This window comes from Cervus elaphus, chromosome 13 (assembly GCF_910594005.1).
Source record: "Cervus elaphus chromosome 13, mCerEla1.1, whole genome shotgun sequence".
In the NCBI taxonomy this organism is placed as follows: domain Eukaryota; kingdom Metazoa; phylum Chordata; class Mammalia; order Artiodactyla; family Cervidae; genus Cervus; species Cervus elaphus.
In genome coordinates, this window is record NC_057827.1 from 12135144 (window position 1) to 12160759 (window position 25616).

Below are 25616 nucleotides of genomic sequence, written 5' to 3' on the forward strand. Positions count from 1 at the left end.
CACAGATCTATTGTATTATGTGAACTCTGTAGGGACGGTGGAACATTTCTTCTCTGGCTTGATCCCGCTTCTTCTAGCATAGCCCCCTCTGTGCTGCTGCTGGATGACCTCTTTCTACCATGAAAATCAGACCATCGTGTTCTCCTGCCCGAAACGTTCAGTGATGCCCACTGTCCGCCACTGAGCCAAAATGGCTTGGACAGGCTTCCGAGGCCTCTCTGAGCTGCTCTCCTCCTCTCTCCCAGCATCACCTGTTACTGGATCCCTGCCGTCTTCACGAGCACCCACTTCTCTCATCGCAGCAACTCAATTGCTTTTACACATGATTTCATCTGTGTCATCCTTATTTCTCCTCGGCTTTTAGCTTTCAGCTCCAGCCTCAACACCTTTGTGAAGCCTTCCTGGGCACCCAGGTGCCCAGGGCAGGCTATGTACCACCACTTGACTCCTGTGCTTACCTGGTATATTATCCACCCCTTAAGAACAGGGTCTGGCACACAGCTACAGCACACACTCAATAAATAGTTGCTAGGTGGATGATTCGATGAAGGATAGGTAGACTTATTTTCCCTTGTTTTTAGTTTAAAAACCTGAACTTAGGATTTGCAAAGTTATTCCTTCTTTAGATCTTGGGCCTTGAAGTTACCTCTGTAATGGATATTTTGAACTTAAATAGTCATTTAATCTGCGATTATGAGATCAAGTGTGATGTCTGAGAGTCCAGTGTGTGGCATGCATGTGTGCGTTTACTGCAGATACAAGTTGGTGGTATCAGCTTCAAGATGCTGCCTTCCATAGACACAGCATTTTCGGAACTCCTACAACAACATGCTTTTTTGATGTGACTCCTTGTAATTTATTGGGTAGATTAGCTTTTGGAAACAGCCTGAAATCATTGAGAGGCAATTCTAGTAAACAACAATGACATAAACCAACAGTCACAGTCTTCTTCTTTGCTTATACATGGCTCTAAAGGCACTTCTCAGTTGGGATTTGTTCAGCTGCCTCTTAACAAATAGCAGGCACTTAAACAAGACACAAGTTTATTTCTTATTCATGTAGAGAAGTCTAGAGGTAAGCAGTCCAGGGTCAGCCTACTGGCTGCACAGTCATGAAGGACCAAGTTCCTTTGATCTTGCTGCACTGTTCTTAATGGGTCACCTTGTGACTCATTGGAAAAGACCCTGATGCTGGGAGGGATTGGGGGCAGGAGGAGAAGGGGGCGACAGAGGATGAGATGGCATCACCGACTCAATGGGCTTGAGTTTGAGTAAACTCCGGGAGTTTGTGATGGACAGGGAGGCCTGGCGTGCTGCGATTCATGGGGTCGCAAAGAGTCGGACACGACTGAATGACTGAACTGAACTGAACTGAACTGTGGCCTAGTATGGCTGCTTGAGCTTCAGGCATTATACCTGTATCCTAGCCAGCAAGGATGACAGGCATACCCCCTTTGTTTGAAGCACTTTTCTGGGAAGTTCCAGCCCAAACATTTGCTACTAGCAAGTGAGGAAACTCGGAGAAGGCAATGGCAGCCCACTCCAGTACTCTTGCCTGGAACATCCCATGGACGGAGGAGCCTGGTAGGCTGCAGTCCATGGTGTCGCTAGGAGTTGGACATGACTGAGCCACTTCACTTTCACGCATTGGAGTAGGAACTGGCGACCCACTCCAGTATTCTTGCCTGGAGAATCCCAAGGACGTGGGAACCTGGTGGACTGTCGTCTATGGGGTCGCACAGAGTCGGACACGACTGAAGGGACTTAGCAGCAGCAGTAGCGAGTAAACTAAAAGTTTACTCACTAGGTAGAACCTAGGTTGCTTTTAGCTATAGGAGTGGCTGGGAGATGTAATAGCTAGATAAGTGGCAGAATGCCTAATTAAAAATCAAGGTTCTATTACCAGAATAGATAAGAATGAATAATGGAAGGTAACCTGTTTGTCTCAGTCAAAAGATGATGATCAGAGGAGAAACCTGCAAAAAATTTTTTTAAGCCTGACAGTATCATGAGAATTTGTTTCTTTCGAGGTGACAGTATTCATTTGAATGTCCAAGTTCTGACAGCTGTTTTTAAATGCACCTTTTGGCAATAAAATAGGTACTCCAGCATGTAGCTACCAGATGTGTAGATTGGTACCAGCTTCCCAGAGGACAGTTCAACCCGGGAAGGCTAACTATGGAAATTGATTCTGTTGAAATAATTAAGAATTCTCATGAAGATTGACTGCTCATTGTCCTAATAAAATGTTGGGAATAAATGAAATATCTAATAGCAGGAAACTGATTACAACTTATGATGTACTATACTATGGGATGCGATACAGCTGTTAAATTATTGTCGAATTCACAGTATGTTATGCCAGAAAATGCTTTCAGGATGACTTGATCCTTTTTTTTATAGATGTTTACATTTGTATGTGCATGCACATGCACAGCAAATGATCTAGTGGGGGAGTGTTCATGGAGGTACTGATAAAGTGCCATTGTGGACAGGCAGACTAGGTGTTCAATGTAGTTTTTAATCTGATTTCTGAGTTTTTCATCTTTTTTATTATAAAGAAAAACAATAATAGAATCTTCACTAAATAATGCATGTCAGAGTCAATAATCTACATATTTAAATAATTTTGTGTTTTCCAACTCATGGAAAAAGTAGGAAGCAGATAATGCAAACCAGATTTCCTATTTTGTTGACTTATACTTTATTCGCTAAATAAGGCTAATGGAGAGTTAGTAAGGCACCTTTGCTAGTAAGGCACACTGCTCTAAGGCCCCTAGAGTGTGATCCTTATGGCATTGTTATAGAAATAAATGCCAGCTCATCTATTTGGGACAAGAATTGTGGCTCTCTGGCTTTTTTAGATATTCCTTTCACTTGTCTTTAACATAGATGGGCTCACGGGAGATGGTTTGTAATGATATCTTATGGTCCTCTGGGCTGGAGACACTGCCCACCCCTCCACTCTTATATGTGAGAAAAACCATCAGACAGGGGGCTTCTCTGTGATATATTAGGATGTGGTACATGAATAGGTTAATATCATTGTTTATCTGGGGTGAGACCTTTGGTATGATACAAGCAGACACAAACTTTCTAAAGCTAATTTGTCAACCGAATAGTATCCTCTTTAGCACATTCTAGTTTTAATCATTTTAAAAGTAAATGAGCATTTCTGCACACTATTTAAAGATATTTACAGATATCAGAAATAGTTAAAAGATATTTCAGTAAGGAACACATGCAAAATGCAGATTGAGTAGCACATATAAGCCTTCTAAAGTAATAATAAACTGTGTGGTCCACATGGTGCTTCCAGGGTATCACCCACACCACAGGTAACCTTCCAAGATGGGGGTTACGACCCCGTTTTGTAGGTGAGAAAAGAGAGGATCAAGGTCAGAGATTCTTAAGCACTCCTCCAAGACCAAACAGAGTCAACTAGGAGAGGCTGGATGTTAAACCCTGCTCACCTGACTTGACATGCAGAGTGCTTGCTCCCTGCCCCAGCGAAATTCTCAGCATGTAACACTGGGGATTCAAGCTTCGGCCCCGCGGGCGGCTGGTGGCTGGGGGGTGCCGGGTGGGGTCCCGGGAGCCCAGCGGTCTCACACCCTGCTTGTCCCCACAGTGTGCCCCAGCGCGTGCGGGAAGCGGGCGTGCACAGAGACCCACGAGTGCTGCCACCCCGAGTGCCTGGGCAGCTGCAGCGCGCCCGACAACGCCACGGCCTGCGTGGCCTGCCGCCACTACTACTATGCCGGCGTCTGCGTGCCCAGCTGCCCGCCCAGCACCTACCGCTTCGAGGGCTGGCGCTGCGTGGACCGCGACTTCTGCGCCAACATCCCCAACGCCGAGAGCAGCGACTCCGAGGGCTTCGTCATCCACGACGGCGAGTGCATGCAGGAGTGCCCGTCGGGCTTCATCCGCAACGGGAGCCAGAGGTCAGTGTGGGCGCGGGAAGGCGCGGCCTGGCTCCATCCGGGCGCGGCCCTGGGGAGGCTAAGGCAGTTGGGGCACTGCGGAGGGCTGGCGTGACTCCGGCTGCTGATGGCGCCAGGCGCAATGGGCAGGTCTTCTGGTTTGGAAGCGGCCCTCCTGGACGGTTGGAATGGAGTACCTGATTTGCTGGCTCAGGTCCCAGGAGGTCCCTGACTCCCTGTGCGCATGCGGGGCTCTCCCCCAGAGCGGTGGGTAGCGGAGACTGTAGACTGAGGTTTGCACACCTCCAGGGCTGCTCAGCACTAGACCAGTGAAGGCTTTGGAAGTACGGGAGGGAAGATGGAGCAACCCCACCAGCATCCGTGAGGCAGTGAGCAGGCGTAGGCTCTTAGCACTGGCTTCTGTCCTCCACTCCGAGCAAGCAGTGTGTTCCGTCACTTGCCACACACACACACACACACCCCATCACATTGCTGCACACACACACACCCTCTTAGCACTGGCTTCTGTCCTCCACTCCGAGCAAGCAGTGCGTTCGGTCCCATTGCTACGCACACAGCCTTTACCGTCCCTCCGTTTTCCCTGTGTCTCATTTTCCTTCCTGGACATTAAGCTTTGGAAGCAAAGAAGTTCCTGACAGCAAACAGCATCCCTCTTGTGCATGCAACTGCACTTCTGTGAAGCTGTTACTGATTTTCAGTTTTTGAAAAAGCAATGCCAGCATTCTTACAAAATATAGGATTATAACCCTGCAAGCAAGGTAAGGCTTGAGACCTGGGGTTGCTGGTCCCACCTCTGGAGCAGAGCAGAGAACTCTTCAAGGAGTCCTTCTGATGGAATGGACTAAAAATGCCTGCTTCGTGACTACACCAGAGGAGCCTTCCATTTCAGGTTTTTAAAAAATAAAGCTATTTTACAAATATACAGTACCGCTGGAAAAGGAAATCTTCATTTTGAGTGTAATGTGTAATTTCCCTTCTGTTTGCTGCCTTGTTTCTGCAAACCTCATCAAGCAAGTCTTGGTAAAGGGGCATCTGTTTCCGGTGTAATATTTGGAGATGTTGCTGCTTCCATAGGCTTAACTTCAAATCAGAGATAACACTCATGTTATTTCATAGTATTAAATGCAGAACACTCTACCTGTCATCATTTCTGTAACGACTGTAATAGTAAAAATTACTCTAAATACTTTAAAATGGTAAATGTGCCAAGGATACTGGTGAATTGTGGAGTATACATATTCCATCCAAAATAAATCTGCCACATTTTGCTCACATTTTATTGGCAGCCCTAGAACTTAAAAAGGCTTTACCAGTCCCTGGGCAGTGCCTGGAACCCAGTTTAGGCTCCGCCACAGTTCCTGCGTAGACTCACAGGACTCGGACACGACCTTAGCCACTAAATCACCACCGACACAGTTCCTCCCCGGGCTGGGGGCTGCGGTGGGCAGCTGGTGCATGGCCGGGGGGCTCGTGGCTTTGCCCTGCTGGTGTATGCCTTTTGATGCTGGAGGCATTCCGTCATTTGCAGCTGCCAGAGTCGTGGGTGAAGTAGGGGGCGCTGTGCCCTGTGACAGCTTCTTCTACTGGAATTCATCCTTTGAAGAATTAAGCTCTAATTTTTCCTACTCATGCTCGCAGTCACTTCAAAGCTACAGATACTGCCTTTTTCACTTTAAAAGAAAACACCATCAAGAACTAATAACAACCCCCTCCTCAGGCTTTAAGGCCTCTTTGACACTTATTTAAAATACTTACTTTTAATACTGTTTATACCCTCTCTGTAGCAGAATGGGTTTGAGGAAGCTTAAACTATAAACATGCAATCAGAGCACTTCCTTAGAAAAACATTTTTTAAAGTTCTAGCTGATTCCTAGACATTTTAAGAAAGGTGTTTGGCTCAGAAATTGCTATTTGAATAAAATGTCAGGGGAAAAAAACATACATTTAACCTACAGCCCAGAAGTTATGCCCCTGAGCATTTACTCCAGAGAGATGAAGACTTGAGTTTCCGCAAAGACAAGTGCACAACCACAGCCTGGAAATAGCACAGATGCTCCACAATAGGTAAACGGCCAAGCAAACCGTGATCCAGCACACCATGGAATATCAGTCAGCAATAGAAAGAAACAAACTATTCAGACGCACACAACATGGATGGATCTCAAGGACATTATCCTGTGTAAAAAAAAAACAAACCAGTCACAAGGTCACACACCCGATGATTGCATTTATATAAGATTCTGAAAATAACACCATTGCCGAGGTGGAGAATAGGGGAGTGGCAGCCCCGAGTTAGAGACATGGGTGCAGGATGGCCGAACGGGCAGCACGCGGGAGATGCTGGTGGGGGCGGGCCGGCTTGCTGCGGTGATCACTCAGGTGATGCGGGGACGTGGAAGTGCACGCGGGCATCGTGCCTGTGTCAGTTTCCTGGGCTTGATGCTGCGTCATTGTGTTGTAGGATGGTGCCATCAGAGGGGACTGGGTGAAGGGTACACAGAACCCGTCTGTACTATTTTTGTAATTTTCTGTGTGTCTGTAATTATTTCACACCAAGTTTTTAAAAAGGGAGGTGGGGCATTATATGGTATGTAGGTAAGGTAGAAGCAATAAAAGACCAACAAGGAATGCTGAGGAAAAGCTGCTGCAGTCTCTAGAAGTAAAAGTGTTGTGATGTCAGAGAAAGGGGAAACCTCTATCACTATGGTCGGCCCGTTTCCTCTGGAAACCTTCCCTCGTGTTCTCCCAACGTGAAATAAGAAAACAGTAGGGAAATTGTATTTGTCTATAAGCTTTTAAACAAAGCCCTTCATCTTTGCCTTAGATATGCAGTAAAGTTCAGTGATGGAGGGCGGTACTTAATGCTCAGAGCTTTAACTTACACTGCTTTCCTGGATGTTTCTCACTTATCTTCATGAAATTTGAAAGATCATTCAAGAATAATCATGTAAATATAGTGGCTCTCCAGTTCACCAACGTATTACACACACATCCCATAATGTTGTATCATTTATTTAGTTTGGAAATTGACCCAGCTTTCTGCGGTTCAGAGAGTTGGAGTCGTGTTTTGTCCGCTATTCCCTAAATAAGGAAAAGTACCAAGGTCACTCGTTAGTCCCTGGCTGTTGCTGGGTTTGTGGCATGTTCAAGATTGCGTGTGAAATAGGAGCTCATTACAAAGCAATGGAAGTTCCTGTTTTTATTGTGTATGCAGCAAAAACAACATTTGGATCAATTTACAAGTTTCTGCCAAACGCTGTCAAGAAATTATTTCAGTTGTGCTTTAGCAAGAAAACAATGGATCTGTGCTACAGCACGTGCCTTTTGGAATCCCCCCCCACCCCGGGCTGCCGGCTGCAGGAGTTAGATTCCGGTCAGCAGCGGGGACACTGCTGTCCCTTCGGCGTCCCCGTCCACTCTCCCAGTGGCTCCTCCGGATACGCCAGCAGGGCCCATGACCTCAGAGAGCAGCTCTGTTCTTGGGATCCCCTGGTGTCTCCCTTCTGCAAGGCTGTTTCTCGCACATGGGACCAGCTGGCTCACCAGCCCCAGCCTATGACACGCACATGCCTCAAGGGTGTATCATGTGTTTTGTCTGGAAACAGGCAGCACGCTTTTCCTTTGTAGTCAGTTTCTCCTTTGCATTGCCGTTTGAGTGGCTTACCCCGGGCAGGCTTGGGAATGAGAAACAGTATGACCACTCGAATGCTTCTGCCAGTTGCTTTCTGTAATGTGGACAGTAAAGACACCTGGAATAAAAGCACATCTTTTGAGATTTTTTCTAATGCAGGAAGACAGACTCAGCTCTCAGTGTGTTGGGTGGTTTTATTTTCAACAGCATGTACTGCATCCCTTGCGAAGGCCCTTGTCCCAAAGTGTGTGAGGAAGAAAAGAAGACGAAGACCATTGATTCTGTCACTTCTGCTCAGATGCTCCAAGGATGCACCATCTTCAAAGGCAATCTGCTCATCAACATCCGACGCGGCAGTGAGTATTCCCTCTTCCTGGAAGAGAGGACCAGACCTCTTGGTCTTCTTTTGTTGAGCTTTCCCTTCTCGTCCGTGACTCACAAGTAAACTATGGGCCTAGAAAAACAACATGGTGCGTAAGCCACATGCTCAGTGCCCCTGCTTGGAGCTTCCCTCAAAGATTAAAAAAAGAGAGAGCCAGAGATTGAAAGGCAGATGGCATTTTAGCCATCAGCGTTTATTTCTGCACAGGGTCAGCCCTCATCTCTCTTAAGTCACATCTTATGCAGGATATGCATGTCTCAACACATCCAAACCCAGGAGAGACGGATGGATCAGAGGTGTGACTCAGCAGACTCCAGCCAGAGCCAAGGCCTCAGAGCTTTAAGTCCAGAGAGTCTTGGTTACTTGGATATGTGGAAGAGACTGAGCAAGGGAGGGGTTTAATGATATCAGTTTAAAGTTTTATTCAGTCCAACACTGGCCCATCTCCCAAGTTTACTTCTGAGAACCGAGAGAGATACAAGTATATGTATGTCAGTGTGCATTTGAAGCTTCAGTCTCCCCATCCTCTGTAGGATTCCCCACTATTTGCAGTAGATGGTGTTCTGGGCAATTGCATGTGTGAAGCGTTTCCAGTTGACTTACTTGGTGATATTTTCAGTTCTGATCTGTAATTGACAGAGGCTTCTAGTAATGGTGCCTTAAATTCTCTGCCACTGGAATCACTTGATGAAGATACTGATCGTTTCCTAAGCTAAGAGAAATATAGTAAGAAGGTGTTGAGGTTGAAAGGGACTTTTTTCCTAAATTCTTAAAAAAAAAAAAACAAATTATATGGTTTGAGGGGCTTCCCTGGTGGCTCAGATCGTAAAGAATCTGCCTGCAATGCGGGAGACCTGGGTTCCATCCCTGGATTGGGAAGATCCCCTGGAGAAGGGCATGGCAACCCACTCCAGTATTCTGGCCTGGAGAATCCCATGGACAGAAGAGCCTGGTGGGATCCAGTCCATGGGGTCACGCAGAGTCAGACACGACTGAGCGGCTCGGCACAGCACACAGCATTCTGTGCATTTACTTTCCCTTAATGATACTGTTTGTGCAGTGAGTGAGTGCTAGTCTTAGGATTTAGAGATGACAGCATCAAGCTTTCTGCTTAGTTTTTTTGAATTTTGGATAGCCCTTGATTTTCACAACACCTTTCACCCCTTCACAACAGAGATAAGTTTATTTCCACACAGCTAGAATTTTATGACTTCCATGGTATTCTGAAGTTTTATTCTTTGTGCTCTTACTAGATTTCCTAATTTCTCATATGGAGTTCCTCATTTCCTAGAACATACCCTTTAAGTGCCTAAAAGTGTTAGTCGCTTAGTTGTGTCCAAGTCTTTGTGACCCCATGAACTGTAGCTCACCAGCTCTTCAGTCTGTTGAATTCTCCAGGCAAAAATACTGGAGTGGATTGCCATTCTCTTCTCCAGGGGATCTTCCCAATCCAGGGATCAAACCGAGGTCTCCTGTCTGAGCCACCAAGAAAGCCTTAAGTGCCTAACCCTTCTTTTATTTTCATATTTCTGTCCTCAGAATAGGAGAAGGAAATGACAACCCACTCCAAGATTCTTGCCTGGGAAATCCCATGGGCAGAGTAACCTAGTGAGCTAGAGTCCATGGGGTCGCAAAGTTGGCCATGACTGAATGACTGAGCATGCACACATGCATCCTCAAAATATTTTTTAAAAACTTTGATCCATGAATCAGGAAGTATAGTTTACTATATAGTTTGAGGAGAAACTGGTACATATCGGTGTGTGATCATGCAGTGTGGCTTCCAGTTCATGTCCACCACAGGAGATTGGTTGGACATCTTATTGGAAAGGCCCCTCCTCAGCCTTGACTGAAAGGCGTGAGTCCCGCCACATGTTTAATTCAGAATCTTTCCCCTGAAACATCAGCTGGAGGCAACCGTAGTCTTTACAACTTGAATTTCTCCATTTCTCTTGGAAAACCGTCACACTGTACAGAAACATAGGGCCTTGCCCTAGAGGACAGTACCCTTATTCTTTGATGTTTATCAGTTGAAAGCAAAACAGAACCTTTTATTAACTATGCCTTCACAGGTCATACACAGTACAGTTCCATTGGTTGAATCACATCCAGTTCATTATAGTATGCCTTGTAATTTTGGCATAAGTTGAACTGAAGTTTATGCTTTTTATTTACTATGAGAAAAAGGCTGTAAGAGTGAAGAAAATACATTGTTCATACATCTTGTCATTTTTGCACACGTGTTAGCAGTGATGTTCCCAACTCTTTTCCACCTGTGAGAATTATGTATGTGCATTAGAAAATTTAGAAGCATAGAAGTAAATGATTGAAAATTACCTGCCAATAGCCATTGTTAATATTTTGGTGCATTTTCTTGCAGTCTTAGTAAGATGGAGTCTTTAAATATAGATCACTGTATCTTAGGAACTAGGAATGCGGCAGAAGCAGCTCCTAGTGAGAGGGAGAAAACATTGTTTGTTTAGTCATGCCCTTCTACTGTGGAGGCAGTGCTGTTGACAGAGCATATTAGAGATGTTCCCTGGATGTGTCCGCCTCAGCTAATTGGCAGTCTGGTGTTTACGATTTTACATTCTGTTAATCAGCCTGGGAGCTGCAGTCCTCAGCCTTCTAGAAACTGCCCTCCCCCCGCCTCGGGGGCCCATCCCAGGCGATGGAAGTTGAAAGCCACGCTTAGGGAAACGTGTTTTTGACAAAGGGCAGGGATCCTGGGAGGCCTCACGTCTCAGGGGCACCAGAGAAACAAGACCTGAACTGAAGTGCTGTCCAGACGGGTCTGCGAGAAACCACGTGTGTCCCCCTTGTGTCAAGGCGCGCAGTAACCCTGTCCCCCTACCACAGACAACATCGCTTCGGAACTGGAGAACTTCATGGGGCTCATCGAGGTGGTGACGGGCTACGTGAAGATCCGGCACTCCCACGCCTTGGTCTCCTTGTCCTTCCTGAAGAACCTGCGCCAGATCCTAGGGGAGGAGCAGCTTGAGGGGTAAGAGCTCCGCGTTGCAGCAGCTGACGCTCTCCCGCAGCTGGGTCCGCACGCAGCGTTTAAGGTTTTCTCCTTAAAAAGAAGCGGCAGTGCCTGCGGTGGGGGCGCCCAGCATGGGGGCCGCCTCCTCGCAGGGAGTCTCCTGCAGTCAGGATTCTCCATCCTCACTCCTGGGTCGTGACCCGTTCGGGGTCGGGTGTCTGCCTGTGGCCGGCAAAGCTGCAGAAAGGGACGCGGCAGGGACCAAAAGCGCCGAGAGGGGGCTGAACGGCTCGCCTCGTCCCGGGCCCCTTGTCTCCCTCGGGATGCTGTGGTCCACTACATAAAAGCTATTCCATCTTTTCAGATGTGTTGGAATGCCAGAGATTTGGAGGCGTCTGAACAGTTCATTTTGTTACAAAGAAATCTTGATTCACAGAATAGTTTCTATTGATCAGCCCATAGGATTTGCCCTACTGATGGAATGTTTGCCTTCTGCAGAGATGCGCTTTGTGATAAGGGTTTTAGCCTCGCCCGAGGCCGTCCGCCGCTTGAGGAATGAAGTGGGTGCTTCGATCGCTGCGCACACACGGGCACTTTCCCTCCCGCATTCACCCCGGCTGTTACTGTGCGCACGCGCTTCTCTTCACACGCGCCCCTTTAAATATAATTCTGCCTCGCTTTAAGCTAATGCTTTGAAATAAAAGGAGACATCCATTAATGAGTTGACTCCTTCTAAAGAGAATTTGGGGAAATAATTTAGGAAAGCAAGATATGGGAAGGTCATGAGAAAGGTTGTCTTTGCTGATTTATGTGCCCCGATGGATAAAGTTACCACAAAAGGGTTTCCTTACAGCCTTCCTGCTTTTCTCAGACTCACTCTTGGTCAGTCTTAAATTCTTAAAATTCCATCATCTGATACAGCCAAAGAGAGGGGGCAGCACTTCATTCCATCCTTGAAAAGCACAGTGTCCTCCCCGCTGGGAACCCTGATTCTTTAGAACAACGTCCTTCTCGTGGTGAATCCACCGAGGCTGCCACTGTGCTCAGCCCAATGTCCCAGGTCACCAACATAGCAAGTCAAAGCTCTGCCAGTTTGAGGTGATGGTTATCGTTGGTTGTAGTAAATTTTAAAATGAATTTTAGCACAGCTATTTTTCCTTTTCCTCCAAGTAGGTTTTTCTGGAAACTCTGGTGATGGTAAGCACCTCTTCTTTAGCGTATTGGTACCTGCAGGTTTTCCTTCTGCTTGAGGATACACTTTTTTCCCCCCAGGTTGAGCAAGTGATACATATAGAGGGGAGAGCTAGCAGGAGAGTTTAATTAATTTTTATTAGGAATTATTACATAACGTGATTACCTATCAAGTTGTGTGTTAACTGAAAGTATTATGCACTCAAGTGTAGCTGAAAATTAAAGTGTGATTTTTATTTACAAAAATATTTATGACGTATTTCTTACTATCTGAATCTTGTGTAAAGCCCAAAGCCCCAGTGGGGCCTTCTTACAGATGCGTGTCGTCTCTTAGGTGTTTGGGCCACTTCCAGGCTCAGCAAAGCTTCAGGCCTCCCCTGCTCTTAGTACTTTATTTGTCAGGGGATGGCAGTGGTGAGCCTGCTGACCGTCTACCAGTAGCCCTGGTAGCTCTGAGGAGGCTGAGCTTCCAGCCTTGGATTTCTTCCTGCCATTGCTTCGGAGGCTTTCTCTTTAGCTGGAGCACTTGAGAACCTAGCCTCTTTTCCCAAGAGCTTTGTTCCTTTGACTGCCTTCCTCACTCATGACCAAAATGGTCTGGGTCGTAACCTTGCTTGTGATGAGTACCCGTGCAGCTGGCTTTGGGTCAGGTGTGACCAGTGGCAACTCAATTCTGTATTTCTCCTCCTCAGACTTAGGAAGGAGGTTAGGTCCAGCCTTTTCACCTGCTCCCCTCACCCCTATAAGAAGAGTCACACAGATACAGAGAACAAATGAGTGGTTACCAGCAGGGGAGTAGGAGGGGATAGGAGGGATAGGAGGAGGAGGAGGAGGATAGGAGAGTAGGAGGTACAAACTATTATGTATAAAATAAGCTACAGGGATAAAATGTACAACACGGGGAACATAGCTGATATTTTATAGTAACTACAAATGGAGTATAACCTTTAAAAGTTGTGGGGACTTCCATTGGCCCAGTGGTTAGGAATACAGGGGATACCTTGCAATACAGGGGATGCAGTTTCGATCCCTGGTCACGGAATTAAGATCCCACAAGCCATGTGGTATGGCCAAAAAAAAGTGAACTGTAAAAACCGTGAATCAGTATATGTACACCTAAAACTATAAAGAACGCAAAATGAGCTTTAAAAAGAGCCAATCTTCCACTCAAACCTTAAAAAAGAAAGAAAAAGGAAGAGTCCAAAGGAAGCAGAAAAGAAAGGAAGATGCTAAGTAGATAAATGCCAGCAGTGCTGAGTGAAGTTTGCAGAGTGCCACAGGGGAAGAAAAGGCACATGCCATGGGCATGAAGAATAGTCAGATATCTGATTAAGAAAGATCACACGGGCTTCTGAGAAGAGCTGGCTTTGGAGATGGGCCTTGGAGGGTTTCCGGAAACGCTCAGCGAGCAGAGGGTGAAGAAAGGCGTTTCAGGACAGGACGGCAGCAGCAGAGGCAACGAGCTGGGGCGTCCTGGGACCTGTTTGACAAAAAATGCTGGAGAGGTAGGTGGTATTAGGATTACGTAAGCTGTTATGCACCCAGGTGTGGAGGTTATAATTTGGATAGGCAGTGGAACCTATTCAGGACGTTTGAGTTACCAGAGTGTTAGTAGAACCTTTCACTTCCATGTGCTTTTGCTATAAGCCAAGATGACTTTTGCGCCAGGGGTTCCCACACTTTGCTATATGTAAGAGTCATCCGGGGGCCTTTAAGGAATCCTGATGCCCAAGTTGCACTCCATCCCAGTTCAGTCAGAACATTTAGGGGTGGGATCCGAGCATCATTCCTTTTCTAAAGATTGCCAGGTAATTTCAGTGTGTGGCCAAATTGGAAACCACTGCTTTACCCCTTTATTTCTTCTTCTTCGTAAGCATGTACCCGAAACACTTTGATTTTTTGCCTAGATATTTTCTTGTCACACTGCTGTCTTAAAGTATGACTTTTCTTATACCTCTCATGACCAAATAAGTGCTTCCACTTGGTCCAGTGGGAAGAAAGTTTTATAGCCTTTTGTTTTGATGCTGAACAGACAAATTGGTAGCACATAAATCCCTTTTATGTGTCACCCTTTGCTTTCCAAATTGGAACGGAGACCAGTCCCCAAATGTCTCCTGAGTAGCCCAGACTACAAAGTCAGGTCCAAAATATGAAATTCAAGAACGTTACCTGGGATAGACCTCTTAGTCCTCACTCCGAGTGAGCTGATTCTAGAATCTGACGTCCAGGACCATGATGGACACAGGGCAAAATCAGGTGGGAACAGGCAGCAGGGCTGCTTGTCTCTGGAGAAAGGGGCCGGACAACATATGTGGTCTAAAGGTAAGCCAGCAGAATTCAGATGGCCAGCGCTTCCTTGAGGACATCACTCTGTGTAAGGTGATGTGTTTCTGGAGTAATAACCTTAGACATTAAGACCAAAGTTCTGCTATTTTGGAAGGAAGTGGATTTTGGAATACACACATACAAGATATTTATGAAATGGCTAACTTGTAAGCCCTTGAAAAAGAAGATATTTCTGTTATCTGAAAAAATTCCCTGATGTTGAACAACCCGGTTTTGTGATAGCATGAGATAAATGAGTTAAAATTTCAGATTTGTTGGTGCCACCAAGGATGGTTAGCCTGAAAAGAATGAGAGTTAGACGGAGGTGGTAGGTTATAAGGATCGGAGTCTTGGATGCAGTCAGGCGTCTCTGCGCATGTCTCTCCCAATTGGCTGTGCAACACTTTGTGCTTTATTCTGTCTTCTTGCAATTCTAAGATTAGGTTGCATCATGGCTATACTTTAACACTTCTTTGGCACTTCCAAAAAATGTACAGTCAGACGTGTGACTCAGCAGTTCCAGGATCTATCCCAGTATCTACCCAAGAGAAACAAAAACATGCCCCCACAAGACTCGTACAGGATTGCTCATAGGAGGAGTATTCATGATACCCTCCTCCCCCCACAGCAAATAAAGGCCCCATTGGAAGCAATCCAAATGTCCATCAGCAGATGAGCAGATAAATAAAACGTGGCATAGTGGGTTACTGCCCAACAATAATGTCACAGCGGGAGTGAACCTCAAAAACATCAGGTTAAGTGACAAAAAGCCAGACACGAGAGACTCCACATTGTACGATTCCATTAATGGGTGATTTCTGGAAAAGGCAAAACTGTGGAGACAGAAAGCCGCGAAGGGCTGGGGGTGGAATCAGAGGTTGCGCACCACTGGGAATGCAGAGCTTTGGAAGTGCTGAGAGTGAGGAGGGGTGGAGAGGCTCCGACACTGCCTCGTGGGGATGGCTGGACCCCTGTGTGGGTTTGCTGAGCTCCCAGAACTGTAAAAACTTACAATGAGTGAATTTTCTTGGTAGATAAATTATACCTCAGTAAAGCTGTTTTTAAAACACTCAAAGAGGAAACATTTTTAGAGTATCTGTTTGGTTCTAGAGACATGTGAATATAAATTCCTACCCTTGCTGAACCCCCAAGGCTGGTGTAAATATTGAACTTCGGGGGAGATTTGGACGTGGCGGAAAGCAGTCTGTTGCAGACGGATTAGAGGCAGCCTCTGTACAAAGACCAAGCCCTCCATCCGCTGCAGAGTGCTGGAGACAGCCTGCATGTGCTGGGTTCTGATGCCCCCTAGGGACCGCAGGGAAGAGTCTGTGGATTTTTTTCTCTGAGAAATAAAGGGAATGGTGATTGCTTTTTTCCAGTCTGTCAGTGAAGTTTGGAAAGGGGGAGAGTGTTCCTTCCTGCCCCGCCCTCCCCCACCCCCCAGCCCCATCTGTCCCAGCTGGGGAGAAGCTGAAGAAATGCTTTGTCTAGAGTTGCTGCCTAGTGAGACTGGAGATGACGTTCCAGCCCTGGACCTGGCGTTGTCTTCTAAGTACGAGGAGAATCCCCAGCACTTTGCCTTCCTCTGCTTCCCGGCCCTTCCTTCCCTTCATCTGAGCAGGCAGGGAGGTGGTGGTGTTGACAACTCAGAGGTAAGACAGCCCTGAGTCTGGAGCCATAAATAAGACAGGTGTACAACATGTGCTGGGCATTTAGAATGTTGATGCAGGTGATATATAGATGTCCTCAAGGAGATAGCCTCCCACGGTGATCTACATTTTGGCAGATGGGACCCTCCCTAAGCATAGGAACAAACATTTTTTGCAACCTTAAGAAGAGCTGGGGAAAGGACTGTAACACAGATAAAATCCAGGCACCATGGAGTCTGTGTAAGGGACAGAAAAATAACCAGATAGTTTTTAAAAATACATTTTGAATGTAAAGGCAGACATCTTAGAAACAATTAGGAAATCACATTTACAGAACAATTGAGTTAAACAGCCCATTCCTTTAGGAAACAGTAAAATCTAAGTGTGTTTATGTGTGTTGAAGATGTGCAGACAAGTTTCTGCCTTTTCCCACCTCTTAATCCTCACCTGATCTCGGTAGGAATGTGAGGACAGCAGGGCGCCAGCTGGGGTTGGGAAAACAAGAACAGTATTGACAAGCAGCTCGTGAATGGCTTGGTTATTATTGTGATGAGGGTTTTATTTTTCTTTTCTGTCACTACTCCGGCTCCATAACGACCGGGTTTTATTGATATTGGTATCCTGGCTCCAGGCCTTCTCAGTGTTGTAAAAATAAAAAAAAAATGTTTATGTTTACTGTAAAAAGATAATCTTGCTTTTCAAAGTGATTAATCACATAGGCAGAATTTCAGTGTGCCTGCCATTCATTTGTCAAATTCCTGATTTATAATTCATGCTCCCTCCCCTGGGGAGAAGATGTTTTGTTCAGAAGGTATTTTCGGTAGGGTTATGTTCCCTGCTAGTGAAATTAGTTTACTAAAATAAAAGCCTCATCCTAGGTTGAGCCAGAAGTTTGACCTGGGTAACTGGCCTTCACTTCGGACTCAGAGGTTTCTGCACCAAGGAGATTTTGTCCTTCCCCGTTATGACTTGGACACCTGGGAGCCGCCAGGCCCACAGGGTTTGTGTTGACACCTCTGAGCGTCCTTCAGAGCTGGGACTAGCCCGAGGGCAGGGATGGCCCGAGGCATCCGTCTCCACCTGCGGACACCCCTCCTCCGGGGAGCAGCCCCAGCAGCCTGGTCCTCTCACGTGGCCTTGCGGTGCCTAGGCTGAGCCTCGGTTCCTTTGGACAATATGTCCTTTGCACATTTTCCAGCATATTCCTATGTTGGGGCGCAAGCTCTCGGTGAAAGGAAAGGATTTGTTGGCCTGCCCATTTCTGCCGCCTGACTTAGTGGCCCTGGATGAATCTGAGGCCTCGGGTGGGTCTGAGAGGAGCCCCTCTTGGCTCCTGAGCTGCCGCCTTCAGGCCGCGGGCTCACTGTGCCCTTCCCTCCCCGGCCCCCATGGGGTGCAGCCCAGCGCTTCTGAAGGGCTGGGCTATCGGGCAGGGGGCAGGTTCTCCCTGGGCGCAGCGGCTCCTTCTGGGCCCTGCCGAGCCGCAGGGCGCTCGGGTGACGCGGTACCTCCGCCTGCTGCCCCGTGAGTGAGCGGACGGAACCACAGAGCAGCTGAGGACCCGCGTGCACGCGCGCAGCTAGTAGACGGCACCGCTCTGGACCCTGTCTGGGAATGCCCGGGAATTCCCGGGGAGACGTACAGGCGGGACCCGGGCTTCAGCGTAGCTCAGCCTGTGGACTGACTGGCGGGTAGAGGCCTGAACCTCCCCAGGCGCCGGGAGGTGCCCAGCGCACCCCGCCCCAGGGCACAGGAGCGCTCCCGGCTTCCGTCTGGTCCGTCCCGGCTCTGGTAAGGGGGCCGGGGTCCGTCCTTCTCTGTGTGTGTGCTGGATCCCTGAGTGGGTCTTGGAAACCCACACAAGGGGCCACCAGTGCCTAGACTCAGTTTTGTAGAGGGCGCTGGAGCGAACCGCAGACGGGACCAGGCTGGGGTGGGGGGCAGGAAGGGGACGGTCTGAGGTCTGCGGTGCGCGGTGACCCTGCCCGCCTGGTGTACAGATGCGCTGCAGCTGTCCGCTCTCCTGCCGCCCCGAGGTGGGGGTTTTCTAGGGGACGCGGGCTAGCGGCTGCCGATGCTGGCTGTCCCCCCCCCCGCAACGTTTAGAGGCGGCCGTTGCTGCCGCTCTGTGCCCACCCACTGGAGTGGACGTCTCAGTTGGTCAGCTTTGGACCCCCGCCCCTCAGCACCTGTTAGACCAGTGCCTCTCCAGGTATGGTCCCGGCACTACAGCGTCAGCGTCCCCTGAGCGCTGGTTAAAAATGCGGATCTTCAACCCCCCAGACCTGCTCAGGAGAAACCCCCAAGGGGCTGGTGGGGGGGTGGGCAGCCCTCTGAAAATCAGCTTTGTGTGCCTTGAACTTGTTGGACATTGAGTTGCTGTCGCCTGGATGGGTGGCCTGGGGGGGTTGCCCCTCAGGGGCCATTTCTCCTCTGCCACCTTCTCCAGTGACCAGAGCTGAGACTTTGCAGGGTGGGGTGCATCTGGAGGAGGAACTGACCCATTTCCCAGTCCCGTTCTCTCTCCTACCTGCTGAGCTGCACGGAGGGGATGGGATGGGATTTAACTCCAAGGATAATGGCAGGCTTTCTACAGCAAATATGTAAGCTGTTCTGGTTGAGTAGCAGAGCATATCTGTTCTCCCGTGGACTGATTTCAAGTGCGTTGTACATACTCTGCTTGAGAGAAATAACCAGAGGCGTTTCTAGAGAATGATTTGAGTAACAGCCTCTAGTGTGAGAAGCATAATCGGGGTCATCAAATTAGTGTTTTATCTGTTTTGACATTATCCTTGAATCATATTGTTGCTATTGTTAATAGGGACTCTTCCTTCTTAGATACTGTTAAAAATTCCATGTCTGATCGGCAGAGGCGGTGTTTTCTGGAGCCACGTGGCGAAGAGTCCTGAGCAGGGTGGCTGGAGGCGAAAGATAACGGTCTGATGCTGATCTCTCTGCTTCCAGGAACTACTCCTTCTACGTCCTTGACAACCAGAACTTGCAGCAGCTGTGGGACTGGGACCACCGCAACCTGACCATCAAAGCTGGGAAAATGTACTTTGCATTCAATCCCAAATTGTGTGTCTCGGAGATTTACCGCATGGAGGAAGTGACGGGGACGAAAGGGCGCCAGAGCAAAGGGGACATAAACACCAGGAACAACGGGGAACGAGCCTCCTGTGAGTGTGCCCTCCCACACCGCGCGGTGGCTTCTGTTCGTGGCCCCTCCTCGCTTCACGCAGGCCTCTTAAACCAACACGTGGACAGCTTCAAAGGCAGTAGTGAGGCAGATTCGTATCTGTGTATAAACATTTATAAATGGGTTCTCACTCAGATTTTAAAGGGGTGCTTACAGAGTACACCGAGTTAAGCATCTTCTATGCTCACGCACACCGTTGGATTGTTTTCGAGGGGAAAGATGGTCCCTTCAGTGCTGGGAGGGAGTGAGTGTGGCCCTGAGTCCCTGGGGTGGAGGGGAGGTCTGAGGGCAGGGGGCCTCAGCTGCAGCCCCTGTGGCCTTGGGCCCCTGACCCAGATCCTGGTCCCACCACAGCATGAAAAATGGAGAGAGACTGCCTCCCTGAATTGATACTGATGTTTAAGTTTGGAACAGTATAATTATAATCTTATATTGGTTATATGACTTCTGCTTGAAGGTTTTGCCTCTGAGCGGTGAGTTTCTCACCTAACCCTGTATGTAAAACTGCTTTTAAAAACGGTGTGCTTCTGTGTGGCTGGATCAGGTTATGAAAGTAAACTGTCTCTCCACCATCAGCTTTTGATAAGGGACAGTATGGGAAAAACATAGACTAATCCCTGTGATCCGGGGTGATTTGCCTACGCGCACACAGGCAGGAGAGAATCTTAGAGACCGTCAGAATTGGAGTCCGTTTTGTGGGCTCTGGATTCACCCCGTAGATTCTCGAGTTGCCCAGGAAGGGATTTTAGAGGAGAGAAACCCCACACAGAGCTGGAGGGCCTTCTCCCTGCACACCCCACACCCGCCTCGCCACGCTCCTGTTTAAACCATCACAGAGTGGATGTTGCATAGCTCTGTCAAAGTGTTTTTCTGCTCAGAGTCAGCCAATCTGACCTTTCCAATCATGAATACAGTAGCCATTTATTTTCTTTTGGGGGGGGGGAATCATGTTTCCTCTCTAAATAACATTTTAGCGGAAACTGCAGCATTTTTTCCATCCCAATCCATCACGTTTTGCCCCACAGACATCTTGGTTTGTAACTGTTGCTGGCCTCTGCTTCACCTCCCTAGGGTGCGGTGGGTGGGACTCCGGTCAGGAAAAAGTTCAGAGGAGAGCTCGGTTCTCATGCCCGGCGGCTTCAGCAGCCCTCCCCAAGTTCCCGTCAGCTTGAATCTGGCCAGGGAGCACGAGGGGACTTGGGACAGCATCCCTGTGGTGCTCACGGGCCCAGGCTTCCTCCCACAAGGACGGGAGCCGTGTCCAGCGAGGTGGGCTCGGTCAGTGCTCAGTCCATTCCCTGCTACGCGTCGGCACTGCCGGAGCCTCCAGGGAGTTCCTGGAGGTGTCGTGCAGGAAGGTGTCGATACCAAGTTCAGACTAAGAAGCTTTCCCCTCTCGTGGCACACCTGCCCCGTTACTGAGGCGACCAGGCAGATCCACAGTGGTGAGACCGGTGTCACCATGTCTAAGAAGACATGCGTCAAGGTCCGCTCACGCTCCCCAGCCCCCTCGGCGGCCCACATCTCAGGCAGGGGCAGAGAGACAAGCTCCCTTGCTGCAGCCAGCAGTCCTCTTGTAGGTTATTAAGAATCGCTCACAAGTTCACATCCAGGGCCCCGAGTAAACGAAAACAAAGGACCTAGCCCCTTGCAGGCCCTGTAGTGCAGTGTTTGGGTCCTTAGTGGAAACAGTAGAGTCACGGAGACATTCAAACAGGGGCTTTGCAGGCACAGGGGAGAGGGCCGTGAGCCCGCGGGCACGTGGGAGGGGAGGGCGGAGATCGCTGTCCCTCACGGGTGTGCCTCTGCCCCAGGTGAAAGTGACGTCCTGCACTTCACCTCCACCACCACGTGGAAGAACCGGATCATCATCACCTGGCACCGGTACCGGCCCCCCGACTACCGGGACCTCATCAGCTTCACCGTCTACTACAAGGAAGCGTGAGTGTCTGCGCTGTGACGTCACTCTGTGGGCGGGGCTTCCTCCTCCCCCCACCCCCGCTGTCCGGTGACACCCACGACCCGCAGTGACAGCTGTAAACGGAAACGTGTTTTCTCAACGGCTTTCCTTCGTCAGTGGGTGCTTAGGGGTGCTTGGATAAAAAAAGTCCAAAGGGAAAAACTTAACTTTGTGACTTAGGTCAGTGCAAGCATTCACAAGCTGGGATGGAGCGTGTGGTCACGGCATCCTTGCAGCCTTGGTGCAATCACCCATAGTCCAGGGACACCCGAATCGGGGAGCCCAGCCCCCCTCGAGGTGACCCTCAGACGAGTCCATCGTCTAGTCCCGTCACTCTCCGTGGCCCCTCCCCAGATGTGCCCCTCCGCTGTAGATCGTAAGCCCTCCAAACAAGGGATGGAGAATGGAGACTGATCTCCATGTTGCGAACCTGTCAGGATCTCTCCCAGAATCTGCCAGGGGCATTTCTTGTCCTTCAGGGGACACCTGCCTGCCCGGGCAGTCAGCACATCTCTCCTGATGTCAGGGATGTCTTCTCGGTCCACTCCTTCCTTCCGGTGCCTCCTGTATCCAGGTGGCTGCCCGGGCCTCTTAGTCACTCTCTTCACCCTTGATGCCATAGGGCCCTCTCCCGGGCGCCTGGCTTCCCTGTAGCTGGAGCCAGAGCCACCGTGGCAGCATCTGGTACCCTTTCCCCTGCCCCAGCTGGGGCCCTGGGAGTGCTGGAGCCACGAGAAAGTCCAGATGCAGGATTCTCAGGCATTCCGTGTCCCTGCACTTGGGAGCCACTCGTCTTCCATCACGACGACAGGGAGGGGTGTGTGAGTGTTGGTTTCAGAAACCAGTGGCTGTCCAGCCCTTCCATCTGAGGGGCGTGGGATCCCTGCCCAGCTCCGCATCTGTGCAGAACCACCGTCCTCTTTGACAGTCCTACCAGTGCTCTGGCAGGGTCGGCTGGCACTTTCACCAAGTGGTTGACGTTAGTGTCTGAGATAATCTGGAAACTAAATATTTGAATGTGATAAAAATACTAAAGCAATCAGAATTGTTTGTGAGCAAATTAGATTTTGGAGGCTGTATTTGAGAAGCTGTTTTTCTGTGGCAAAGGCATTTTCCTCCAGAAGTTCTTATTCTTTATCAATAACTGATGTTTGCATTAAGTGACTGCCCTTGTTTTTTCTTTATGGTGGAAAAAAAAAATGCCACAGTGGGAAGAGAGGGAGCAGTGTTTCCAATCCCAGTAATTACAGAACTTACTCTTCCTGAGGCAGAGGATTTGATTCTGTAGTATATAGAGAACCAAGTGAAACCTGGAGTCTGGTAGCTTACTTTGATTCTGTAAGGATCTAACTGCTGATGTGTTTTACCTAGAATCCCCATTATGGAAGGTGGCAGGGGGCCCCCCGGGGAGGTTTCTTAGAGCTTCGATGTCAGCACCATAAGGCAGTGTCTGAGCTCCACTGACTGTGTTTCAGCCCCTTTAAAAACGTCACGGAGTATGATGGGCAGGACGCCTGCGGCTCCAACAGCTGGAACATGGTGGACGTGGACCTGCCACCCAACAAGGACGTGGAGCCCGGCATCTTGCTGCACGGGCTGAAGCCCTGGACACAGTACGCCGTTTACGTCAAGGCCGTGACCCTCACCATGGTGGAGAATGACCACATCCGTGGGGCCAAGAGCGAGATCTTGTACATTCGCACCAACGCCTCAGGTACCCTCGCACGGTCCCCGCCTCATCAGCTCACATTCCCCGCTCATGACAAGATTTAGTCAGAGGGCTGTCCCTGAGCTGCGCCCATTGTCTCCCCCCATCCTGGGCCAGTGTGTCTTTCATTTGTTTGTCTTGTCAATATATCAATATAATACCTTAGCAGTATCATATATTTTTTTTTCCTACTCCCAATACCCCAGCCTCCTCCAGGATATCTTCTGTGGACTTGGGACCCTCTTCCGTCATCATTCTGATTGTCCTGGACCAGTGAGCCCAGGTCCCCCAGGGTGCTGGGTTGGTTTCTTTGGAAGGCCCCAATGGGATACAGTCCCCTGGGCTCCCCTTCTTGTTTATTTGGATAGTTGGACCTCTGGGAACTGAAGCCCTGCTGGTTGGTGCTCCAGTTTATCTCGGGCTCATTGGTTTCTCACCTTCATCCTGTGGCGCCTAGGGTTCCAAGAAAACAAACACAAGTTGAAAAGCATGAGAGGAACCATGTGGTAGACACTGCAAATGATTGCTGATGACAATGTGCCTCCTTCTCCCCTGATCCCCATTTTCTAAACTACCTCATTTTTCAACTCCAGAATCTGAAACTAATGAGAGCAAACATTTGTGTCAATTTTCCAAGTGTATAAATACCAGGTTAGAAGTAGGGAAATGCACATCATTTTAAAAAGCACTTAAACATTCTTTGATGATAGCCATTGTTACAATGCGTAGGCTGTTAAAACACATATAAGCTAGCACAAAGTGAATTTAAATGGTAAAGAGGGAGAGGAAAAAAATGTTGGTCAGGAAATCCTTTTGCTCATGTTCTCTTCCCTCTTCCTCCCCTCCCCTGTTCCATCCCAATGCTCTTCTAAGTGGCTATGATCATGTCACGGATGGTACAGCATTTGTATCAATAAATGTGACACAGGCTTCTCATTCTAGGCCTGGGATGATGTAGCAGAGACTCAAGGGAACAGAACAGGTTGTTCAGCCTAAAAATTTGGAAGTAATTCATTGTGACTAATTTGGGGAAAATAAAAATCTTTCTTTGCTATGACCAATTCTTAAGAAACTTGTTTCCTTTCCCCAAAGATGGGAAACAAAACACTGCACAAATTGAGTCCGTTTGCTCCATTTGCACTATCCTTGCAGGTGGTAGTCAGAGAGTGGCTTAGTCCTCGGCTTCAGTTTTTGTGTGACACCTGTTATTGAAACATCTCCAGGTCAGCTGTGTGTTTCTTAAATACTTATTCTAGGAAGTGCTAAAATGGCCTCGCATTTAGTAGTTAAAACATTTTCCCAGAGAAAGTTAGCATTAGTCATAACTTTTTCGTAATGTGTCCTTCCCTGCAAGTGTTCAGAACCCCATGTATATGTTGTCCCTTAAGCTTTCGAATTTGAAAAGCAGCTTGCATAGGAAGCTCACTCAGCTCAGTGCTCTGTGATGGCCTAGGGGTGAGATGGGGATGTGTGAAGGAGCCTCAAGGAGGAGCGGACATATGTATACAAACAGCTAATTCATGTTGCTATACAGCACACTAACACAACATTGAAAAGCAGTTATACTCCAATTAAATTAAAAAAGCAGCTTCCATGACCACATTGCTTAAGTGGCATGTAGCGAAGGTGTTTTCTCGCACTTTAGTAAACCTACCAAAATCAATGCTTTTTTTGTGAACCTAATGAAAACAAGATTTCACTGGTCCCTGGATGCATTTGCCCTTTATACACAATTCAGCTCTGGGTTTGGGATTTAAGGGCAATAGTAAGTACAATTTGACCAGATTCTTATACTTTGCCTGTAATCAATATTCTTTTGATGGTAACAGAAGTCCATGACTTGAAATCAGGGCTTTATATGTGTTCCAGATATTTTTAGACTTCTCATAGTCATAACTCCATACTTCCACAGATTCATGGTTATACAGTTGTCAGACTTACAGACCCTTTTTCACCGCCTTTTCCTCCAGAGCCTCCTGTACTCTGCCCCCCACCCTCCATCATCCTTTTAAGGTCCCCCTTTCATTTTGGTTTTTTTTTTTCCTTTTTTTTTTTATCAGAGATTCAAAATCTCAAATAAAATAGAAGTCAGTCAGTTTTTCTTTTCTAATTTTTAAAAAAATTATTTTAATTGAAGGATAATTGCTTTACAATATTGTGCTGGTTTCTGCCACATACCCACATGAATCTGCCATAGGTAAACCTATGTCCCCTCCCTCTTGAACCGCGGCCCCCCCCCCCCCCCCCCCCCCCCCCCCCCCGCCCCAACACACACAAGGCAGTCGGTCTTACCATTTGCTGACACTGCCCGAGTTAAATGTCTTGGAGGATGGCAGCGCTGATACATGAGGACAGTCCAGCATTTGCATTAACTGTAGATTCTAAGTCATCTGTCCCAACCCTGGCTGCGCCCCCACGGCTCTTGGCCATCGACTGGTTAGTCATGTTTGGCATCGGAGATGACCTGAGAACAGATGCTATAAAGGGAAAGTAATACAGTTTGGAAACAAGGTTCGGTTTGCCTCTTGGGTCTCTGTGTCCACCGCCATTTTCCTATCCAGGTCACAGTCTGGTGGGTTTGCACTAAGCATCTGGCAGCCTGGGTCTCGACTTCCTTCCATTTTCTGAAGTGTCCTCTGCCC

At 48.3% G+C, this 25616-nt stretch overlaps 1 protein-coding gene across 3 annotated transcripts in view; it reads left to right on the top strand.

Moving 5' to 3' along the window:
* IGF1R (insulin like growth factor 1 receptor) overlaps window positions 1–25616 on the top strand; it is a 301102-nt gene that overhangs the window by 230928 nt on the left and 44558 nt on the right. For all 3 annotated transcript variants that reach the window (XM_043921449.1, XM_043921450.1, XM_043921451.1), the window contains 6 exons: window positions 3631–3943; window positions 7782–7930; window positions 10816–10960; window positions 19072–19286; window positions 21121–21247; window positions 22742–22980. In XM_043921449.1, coding sequence (XP_043777384.1) covers window positions 3631–3943; window positions 7782–7930; window positions 10816–10960; window positions 19072–19286; window positions 21121–21247; window positions 22742–22980 — 1188 coding nt within the window. The remainder of the gene's footprint in view (window positions 1–3630; window positions 3944–7781; window positions 7931–10815; window positions 10961–19071; window positions 19287–21120; window positions 21248–22741; window positions 22981–25616) is intronic.